Genomic DNA, 10,471 nt, shown 5'->3' on the forward strand with positions numbered 1-10,471 from the left:
TGCAGAATGCACGCAGCAAATAAACGAAGATTATAGTTTGATTTTTGAGTTACCATGATAAAGAACGAACTGTGAAGAGTGTTGGCACCATGGTTAATGTATATCCTAATGTCCAGCTGTATACTCTTTGGTTTTGATTTGAAAATTTAAAGTTTTAGTTTCCCAGTTTGTCAATGGACACTTTTGGAAGTAGAAATCACTTTTGAAACGTTACGTTATTCTGACTGTTTAGTGGCAAGTCCTTCTAAAAATTGATTACAATAATGCACTTAATATAGGTTTTCCCATCCATTTTCGCACTTTTGTCATTCAATTTCAAAGATTTATTATTCAACTTTAATTTCGTCAATTGTCATTGTAATTCGTTTTTCGTCAAACATTTTCGAAGACATATCATTCAAAATCGTCAATTGTCATTCAAATTCATCCCTCCCGCTGACGGATCGCAGAATGTGAAGATCAAATTCGTTTTTGTTCACACAATTTCATGATTTTTTTCATTCAAATTAGCCAGATGTTGTTGATTCTTTATTTTGAGGGTGAACCAACTTTAAGCCGACATATTTTTACTTTCTCTCGTAAATTGTATTGGAAAGCAGCAAACATAATTATGTTATCCATTCTTTAACATTAAACAGGCTACAATCAACACTTAAAATTTTGTCTTTAATCATGTTTGCCTAGAAATCGTTTGTCAGAGTTTTCGTATGCGAGACGGTACGTCTGTTTGTATCAGTGTGTACTCGAATTGCTTGTGTGTGTGTCTGTATGTGTGGTTCTGCGTGTGCGTGTTTGGGGGGGGGGGGGACTTGTGTGTATGTTAACTCCTGAATGTAAAATGTGAACGGTAACAGAAAAAAAAAAATGCATGAATGACTGGGAAATCACACCGGATAGAGATATGAGACGAATATGAATGAAAATTTAACGAAAATGATTGACAAAAGACGAAATCGATCCTGCTGTTTTGAGTGCTGCGATTGAGACTGACGAATTTGAACTGTAAATGACGAAAATGTATGCCAAATGACTAAATTGAACGGACTTTATTTGAAAATGAACGACAAAAGACGAATTTGAAAGTAAGATTGGCCTATTCCCGACATCCCGCGACGAAATTGAAGTAAAAATTTGTGAAAGTGAATGAAAAAAGTTTGAAAATGAATGGGAAAACCTATAACTTCCAAGAGCGTGTTTGGCCTGAGGTAATATGCCAGTTCGTATTTAGCTCGTATGCACACTGATACAAATGGCCTTCTTCTTGTATAAGTTGCTTTATTGTCACAAAGTATAAAAGCTTTCAAGAAAATGACAAAATGCAGCATATGATTTGCTTATCACAAGATTTTGTTGTGCATGAAGACCGATACGACAACTAATTTTCTCATTATGGATATCTTAGTGCTGTATAGGCATAATATGGGAGACCTAGTCTAGCTGGACATGGGTAAGATGTTACATGACTATTTCTAAAAATCGAAACAAGAGACGCCATTCAAAACCTATTTATCACATCCAGAAATACACCAAACTAATTCTCTACGTGCGAAATTTTATCATGCTTCAACACCCAACATTGGGTACCAGATATATTTGAAACGAAAAAAAAAAAATTGTCACAGCATCGTCTTGACTGAGAAAAAATTGATTTCTCAACCCAATCTATTGGATGTCTTGGTTGTGCATCAAAACATCTTATGACATCCATCTAGCGGTCAGCATTTAGATCCAATAACTTCATATTATAGATTATACATACAATTCATCACAAAATGTTACATGCATGAGCTGAATATGTTTTTCCCTCTTTTGTTTTCTTGTCTTCAGCGTTTAGCAATAAACAGCCGGACACGCGAGGCAGGGAGTTCATATTCGCCATGCCGAGTAACTTCAACGTACCCTCCAAGATCCAGCTGATGATCGGTTCGTCTAATCCTGGTTTGGCCAGGGTTATGGTCAATGTCCCGGGATACAAGTTTAGGAGAGAAATTACACTGAACGTACGCCAGATGAAGACGCTGAGTCTTCCAGGGACAGTGGCCGCCAACGGAGGAGGTCCGCAAAACGGAACCATCGTGATCACTTCCAACCTGGAAGTGACGGTTCACGCGGCTAGCGTCATGCCCAAGACAAATGACGGCTTCGTGGCCATTCCAACTGATGCCATCGGGAAGGAATATATCATTGCCTCGTATGACATCGTCACAGGTCAGTGGTCATCGTTCACCATTACTGGCACCAAGCAAGGAACTCGCATCAGGGTAGTACCCTCCCAGAGGGTGCTCCACAATCGACAGTGGTACAACGCCGGACAGATCATCAACGTCAATCTGAATGCGGCCCAAACCATGCAGATCAGGTGTCCTAAAGACTTGACCGGAACCTACATCATGGCCGACAAGCCTGTGTCCGTGGTATCAGGAGCCACCTGTACCAGGGTCCCAAGCAGCATGCAGAGGTGTGATCATTTGGTGGAGATGTTGCCACCAGTCTCTGCCCTTGGCACACGTTTCTCACTTCTTCCGCTTCTCAACAGAACTGGGTACGTCTTCAGGATGATCGCGGCACGACCAAATACCAAGGTTCATCTAGCTGGAACCATCTACACCCTTGGTCAGAGAGGTTCCTTCAGGGAGTTCAACCAGGACGCCCAGCTTCCAGTTTCCCTCACATCCAACAAACCACTTCTCGTGACGCAATACGGCAAGGGAATGGACCCTAACTTCTGGGGTGATCCGTTTATGACCATCATCCCACCTGTAGAGCAGTACATGCAAGGAATGACCACCTTTGGAACGTTGGCCCAGTCAGGGCAGGACATGTTCTTCAGCTTCATGTCGATATCAACGACTTCTGCCGACTTATTCAGCATAAGTCTGAACAACATTTTGGTTATGGGCACTGATCTAGAGCTACCCAAGGCCGCTGAGACACTCAGGTACGATAATAGAGTTTCTTTATTAAATATGATAACGAAAATATTTACAAGGTGGTGAATTGATATATTTTTAGACAATGGAATTCCATCTTATGTCATTGAATCCCGCAAGGATGTACACGATACAGCATTGACAAATTAAAAGGTTCCATTGTCTTTCCGTGGAAAACAAGTATAGACGAAATACAAAGAAAGTGGCCTCAAGGTCATGAGTTGTAGAAACGGTTCAATCTATGTAGCGGCATAAACCACAGGTGCAGTTTGATAATGTCTTGTCGCAGGTTTGTTTGTTTGTTTGTTTGTTTGTTTGTTTGTTTGTTTTTTGTGGGGGTTCTTAAATGGATTCCCGAACGAAATCTGTTGGTCAAATACATGGAGATGTGACGCCAATGCAGCAGAACGATGGTAAATGATAAACAAACAACTTTGTGGCAGTACCCTTTCTTTAGGTAACTGAAAACAGTCATTGCACGTCATCCAGTACTCAGCTCTGTTGTTGTCAGTGAAGGACTAGGTTAACTACTTGAGAATGTTGCATCACATAAATACTTTTCCGTAAACCAGGTGACAACAGAATGTTGCTTTACCGATGTCTGTGACGTTGATTTTTTGGCTTTTACAAGGACAAGGTAACATTGAATGTATCAAAAGGAACTCTAACATATCAATATCCCTCTTGTGAATAATGGAGTGAGAATTGCCTCTGACCTGTTACTTGAAGTTTAAGAATTCTCGTCCTGTTTATATCTGGTCCTGAAATGTTTGTCCGAAATCATTTCTGTCATATGTGACGCTGTAGGAAGTATTAACCTTTGGAACTTCCTGTGGTTTAGGTTTACAGCGGACCGGACTATGAAGATAGAAAACATCCCTCACACTCTACACAACCCTTCCTTCATGTCTCGATTTACTGCCATTGTACATGGCGTGTCTCAGGGATCAGGCTATGGATACCCAATTGGATACAACCTCCGCACACTTCTCTGCTCCAGAACAGATCCGATGACAGGTGCGTTACATTGACAACAAGTTCCAGATTTTTATCAAAAACAAGAGCAGTGACGGATCCAGGGGGCGCACCGGGCGCGCCCCCTTTATTTTTTGTTTAAAAAAAAATGGGGAGGGGTGAGTGCGCCCCCATAATTTTGTAAAGGCGCCCCCTCTTTACAGAATTTCTGGATCCGCCCCTGAAGAGTAACCTCGTTCGTTTTGTGGTCAGAGCCACAGCAAAATACTATCATCTATATATGATATCTTAAAGAGAGTTGAATATGTCGGTCTCTGTTTCACCTTCCAAAGCTTCCAAGACGTCAATATTTTAGGAAAAAATGTGAATAGGCAGAACATATACAGGAACGATGCTATGCGGACATTATGATTCTTATATAGACTGGCTAGAAAGCAATGGGCAAGACTGCGTATTCCATGTGCTTTGTGCAGATTGCAAAAGTATAAAGAATAATTTCTATGATCATGTCAGTATAGCATGCAACATGGTTCTTGAATTTCACCAAACTGTTTCATCAGTTTCTAGGTAAATGTCGATATCGAAACCATGATACATGTACAACAATCTCTTGAATGTAGAGAAACAAAGTGTACTTAATTGCAATCCATGGAACATAGGTGTGACGTAGGATGTGTGTTGCTAGGGTTAGGGAAATAAAGACAATATGAGTAATGAAAGTGAAAAAGATCAAGGCTAAGGAAGTGGTTGCGGGTGGTGAGGATTAGTGACAAAACAGGCGCATTTCTAAAAATTGATGCTACTTATAGGCCGGTTACACCAAGGAGATCGGCGAATACCTGATTGGATACACCAGCGCCATGGGCGTCGACAGAATGTCAAACATGGACTCCAGTTCGTTTTGATTCTGAATAGTCATGAATAACCATTATTTAGGGTTAATAATAACCATAATGATTCATAACCCTCCTCCGGTTGAGATCAAAACAATGCGATGGTCTCTCCTGTCTGATTCTTTTTTTTTAATTATCAAACTTACACTGTGGATGGTTGTAATCTTATCTGATAATCTTGCTTTATCAAAACTGAAATTTATTGTCATAGAGGTTTATTAAAAACTATAGATGTGACATCTTAGTGTCCTCACAAATTAACGTAGCAAAGAAAGAAATTTTGGACATAATATCAAGGAAGCATTGTCTTAAAGTCATTTCAATTTAAGGATTCTTTCGAAGAGACGGTAACTTTCTAGCCGACATTCTCTATTATCTTGCACGACATTTCGACAAGGCAAAACAGAATTCCGAATTTAATAGTTCATACACGTAGAGCACCATTATTTGTGTGGAATACTGAAAGATATGTCATGAGCAAAGAGCCGTTTCATTTTCAGTGGTTTGTTTGTTTGTTTGTTTGTTTGTTTGTTTTTCTGTCTGTCTGTTTTTCTGACCTTAAAATCTCAACTCTCACACACCGTTGTAATACAACACCCTTCATTAGCGAGTATCAAGTATGCTAAGAGTATTATGTGCTGAATAGAGTTTGTACGACTACTGCTGTGCAGAAGTCACCGCTTAGGAAAAATTACAGTAGAAGACAAAGACTGATTTTTGAGTAACTTATACATCAAGGAGGCTAACACAATCGCAAGATGTCTTAACATGAAACCCATTTTCGCCTCCCATGTAAGGAGAGGGTTAGCAGCTGATGTTCTTAGTCATAAACAGGGGGAAATCATCAGTTTCTGTTACCTTAGAAAGTCACCCATAGTCACCTCGGGTTTCTCGACGAGAAGACTATACATGTCTACGTAATCCACTCAATATCTTAAAGTGATATAATTCATGAAATAATTCCAACATCACATAACTTAGGTAAATCAGGTGGCATTGGCTATGGCAGGATGATGTTTGATTGTTTAAAGGGATGAACTATTCACTTTCAATTATGATGGTAAAGATGTGATTTTTTCACGATGTAAAAGTGTCCTTGAAACTCAGGAATAATATGTTAAGTTACATGTTACGTGATAATGTTAGTTTACGGAACCTGAATTGTTTATTACAGTTTGCAAGAACAAAAGAGCCACAAGACGATGTTCTGCAATACTGTTATGAAGAGGTGGGTTGGGACTTTCATGAGTTCATATTTATCGTACATGTTAAGCATGAATCAAACCTGTTTCATCCCCCACCCCCATGTACGATTCGTTCATCCAGGCTTGATCGAGGAGTTCCAGTGCCCCGCACCTATACCTCCTATTCAGCCTGGTCTTATACCCAGCAATGTGCCCGGTATGCCTGGTAACATCCCCATCCAGCCTGGCGTAGGCCTCAACCCAGGCTTCGGTGGTTTCAATGGGATGTTTCCTGGTATGGCCACGGGTGGTCAACCCGGTGCCTTCCTACCTGGGAACTTCTTCACCGGTGGCAAGCCAATAAGTCCAAACATCCCGATCCTCCCTGGGCAACCCATCGACCCTAACGCCGGAGCAGCTCAGACACAACCCGGCCAGTTCCCGGCCAACAACCCACTCAATCCCATCAGTCCCAACAACCCGTTTGCGAACCCTGGACAGCCGTTCGTACCCATGGTTCCTTTCAACCCCATCGGACCGGGCATGATCCCTCCTCCGGAGAGTGAGTCTACCGAATTGTTGTTGTGGGTTTTTTTTTTTTTCTCATCTCTCATGGTAACCTAAAGACCAAGGTATAAGTAGTGTTTTATACAAAGACCACATAATTATTTTTTTCTCATCTCTCATGGTAACCTAAATACCAAGGTATAAGTAGTGTTTTATACAAAGACCACATAATTATTAGGCAAAATATTCATGAAATATTCATTTTCATGAGCCCAAAGTATTAAAATATAAAAAGTAATGCCGAAGAGGACAGAAATGCACTGGGTCTGTCTATCATCTCATCTGGGTCACTTACGTCACCTACATACCGATTGTCCAATACAATGTTATAACTATATGGACAGTAAGATTGATAAGTTTCAGAACTTTTAACTTTCCTGTTTGTCTGTCTGTTTTCTTCTGCCTGTTTTCATGACGCATTTCATTACAAGTATTATCTTTTAAAATCCAAGGACCACTCAAGTGACATTGGCAACAAGAAAAACAAAATCTGTACCCATAATCGTCAATGTTTCTAGACAACGGCATATAGTTATGTCCAAGGATAAACAGGATTACCCTCAATACATCAATATAGGTATGTATAGAACGGGGATTTAACCACTTCTGCATGTATTGATGTATTCCTCCAGATTGCTTCACCCTGGGACTGCTCATCCTCGCTGCCGTTGCCCCAGTAACCGTCGTCTTCATTGTCATGCTGGTCATCCTACTTGCCATAGTATACAGGTAATGTGGTTACCATGTACTCCCACTTATTTAATATTGGTCACAAATGGTGTACATTGCAAGTTTCGTCTCAAATTCGTTGTTCTTTCTCTTTTAAAGTTTTGACATCGGAAGATTTAGTTCACCCCACTGATAACCAAGCGCAAATAACGAACGAACGAAGGAAATAACCAAAATGTGTTAGAGGTAGTTAATTGGCATCTTAGTATACAGAAAACAACTGTAATCGTAGTTTGTTTCAAATTGCTTTTTTACCCTTTTCCCTTGGTAATGATAAAGACCGTGTAAGAGGCAGTTAATTCATTTTGATATGATGAATAGATTATATTATTATTATATTGTGAAGCTGTAATGATCGTGATATAATGATGATAATAATAATTGTAATTTAATAATTCTTATAACAATAACAATGATAAGGATGATTATGATAAGCAACAAATCTTCGTGATGATGATGGCACTATTCTCTCTCTCTCTCTCTCTCTCTATATATATATATATGTATATGTATATATATATATATATATATATATATATATATATATGTATATATATATATAGAGAGAGAGATATATATATATATATATATTTATAAAGAATGTGTGTATGTTAATCTATTACACTTGTTAGATTAGATCTATTTCAAGGTTTAATGAAGATCTACGTCAGCGTACCGTACGACAGTTTCTCGGTGCAGTGTCACACAATCAAGTATAAGAATGCTGTGCAATACCAATACACATGTGCCGAAGTTAGTCTGTTGCCAGCAGTAGGGTATTTACACTTCAAATATGCCATCTTTGACAACCGATTATATGTTTTTCTTCCCCTCTTTGTTACTAGGTTCAAGAAGAAGCACTGAAAAGACGAGAAACTTCGGGCTGTGGACAGTTTTTCAATACAGTAATTGCTAGTCACATTAATCGCAGTTACCACAGCATACGAACGGTAACAATCAGTCTTGAGTATTTTAAATAATGTTATGGTAACTGTAATCATTGCATCTGGCAATGACTGTCGGTATTTCAAAGAAAAGGATGACACGATTCAGGTTCAGTCCCTTTGTCTTGAGACAGCTAAGCACCTGTCAGAAAACAAGATTGAGAAATAATGAGACAGACCAGCTGTACTACGCCATTTCATTTTGCCCAATGAGTAAGATAACAGCTTCGCAAAGATACCACGTGATCACCAATGGCTTAAGACAAGAAAATACACAATAAAAACAAGAGGTGTGTCATCGTGTTTATTCTGATGTGAACATTGTGTGCATAAATTTGCACATTTCATTAATTGGCGTAAATATTGCTAGAATTCCGTGGCTCTATCGAAAACGCGATATGTAACGCAAACAAATATAGCAATAACACTGAAAACGGTCGTTTTAGAAGCTACTTTACTTCTGCCTGTACTCAAATTAGAAAGATTTAGATTGTATAGCTGATATGGTTTTAAAAAGGTATGATAAATTATGTTGTTAGGTATGACAATGAATATCGGAGAAGTCGACAAGAAAGTGAGGTTGAGATGTAAATCTTTTGTCATGCTTTGTGAAACAGTTAAATGATGTTCTTTTTTCCTGGATAGATCTTTTATAGAATGTGACAGTTGAATGCCTGTGTATTTGCTCAACCTGCGATGCTTGCCGGTTGAGTAAAGTTTTATTCTTTGTTCAAGCAAGAAACTTCAAAAAGCTGCTGGCATTGTGATCCAGGAACAAGCTAAATTTCGAGTGTAAATATTCTTCTGGAACTTGTACACATTTATTCAAACTGTACACATTTATCAACCCTGCTTTCGCTCTTACCTATTCAAGAGATGCTTATTTTCCTTACTTAACACATTTTGTGTCTGGATCTTCAAAATGATTACTTGAATAATGCAAAAATTTTATATGATTATTGTTTTGTAAATGTATGTCGATTGTGTGCAATATATTAAATGAACTTTGGAGCTTAAAAGAAAGAAGTGGAGTTATAATGACTTCCTTCATTTTTAGTGCGTTCTCACTTGGGGAGCCATTACATTGTGATTTGTACATATCACTGACGATTGACAGAACGAACCGACTTGGCAGTGAAATGGCAAAAACTGTATTAATCTATACTCGTATACAAAGCACATCAGATCTAACAACACGCGTTTACACGTGAGTTTATGGATAAATATAATATATATAGTTTCTTCTCCCCCTCTCTCCCTTCCCCTCTTTCTTTCTCTCTCTCTCTCTCTCTGTTAGGTTCAAAATTGTGTAAACAAAGCATGATACACATATAACTTGAATGAGTCTTCACTTTTTATTTTTCCTTTTCTCTCTCTTCTCTCGAGATTTACACAACCATGCATGACATACACATTCACAAACAAAGAAACATATAAATGTATTTATATGAATACACCCACTCACACACTGTACATTAAGTTATTGTGATGCATGTCAAAATATATCGAGAAAAAAAAATCATAGAAAATGATTTTTGGCAATGAAGAGAACACACGTAACACTGACTTCAAGATTGTTTATAACTTTTATATCACTACAAGTATTACAGCTTTTTCCCCTTCCACCATGCCGTGCCTTTCCGAGCTTGGCCGGCTGCGCTGCGGTTAATCCCTCAGCCTGCGCACGAGAGAGCGAGGATATCGCGATAAGACGTCATGACAATGAGTCGCACGTCTGGGGGAGGGCTGACAACATTACTTCTTGGTAAAGATACAGTCACTTATAGGGACCCCAAATTTTCCATCGAAAACCTTTTGAATAGATCATCAAGGTATTTACCACGATTGAGTAAAGAGCTTATAATGGGTGCTACAATGATAAACCCTTTCGTTTCAATATATTTCATAACTTTAATATGAAAAACAAAGTTGAAGGGAAACGCTTAATACTTTAGCATCATAAAAGTATTGATATTGAAATTTGACAGATAACTTTGGTGCCTTGATAAGATTTGCGGATATGCTTCACAAATCACAGCCAATTACCATGAGTCCATGTGTATAGCCCAATCCGTCACATCCATTGGAATTTCCTCAAGACGGGAATTTCATTTGGGATACTAACAAACTCCCAAGATCTCATAGCAATTTGATCAAGCTCCGTGGATTGGGAAATTGTTTTTCTGTTGTCATTGGCAATGTGACGGCATGAGGTATAAAGGTATAAAATTACGATCATAACAAATTTC

At 38.8% G+C, this 10,471-nt stretch overlaps 1 protein-coding gene across 1 annotated transcript; it reads left to right on the forward strand.

Moving 5' to 3' along the window:
• Window positions 1-1,443: 1,443 nt before the first annotated feature.
• On the forward strand, window positions 1,444-8,166 carry LOC140245299 (IgGFc-binding protein-like). The gene is made up of 6 exons (XM_072324884.1): window positions 1,444-1,447; window positions 1,828-2,938; window positions 3,772-3,947; window positions 6,125-6,544; window positions 7,182-7,278; window positions 8,124-8,166. The coding sequence occupies exons 1-6, from the start codon at window positions 1,444-1,446 to the stop codon at window positions 8,140-8,142; spliced, it is 1,827 nt and encodes a 608-aa protein (XP_072180985.1). The 3' UTR covers window positions 8,143-8,166.
• Window positions 8,167-10,471: the final 2,305 nt, after the last annotated feature.

The sequence above is a fragment of the Diadema setosum genome, chromosome 22 (assembly GCF_964275005.1).
Source record: "Diadema setosum chromosome 22, eeDiaSeto1, whole genome shotgun sequence".
NCBI lineage: Eukaryota > Metazoa > Echinodermata > Echinoidea > Diadematoida > Diadematidae > Diadema > Diadema setosum.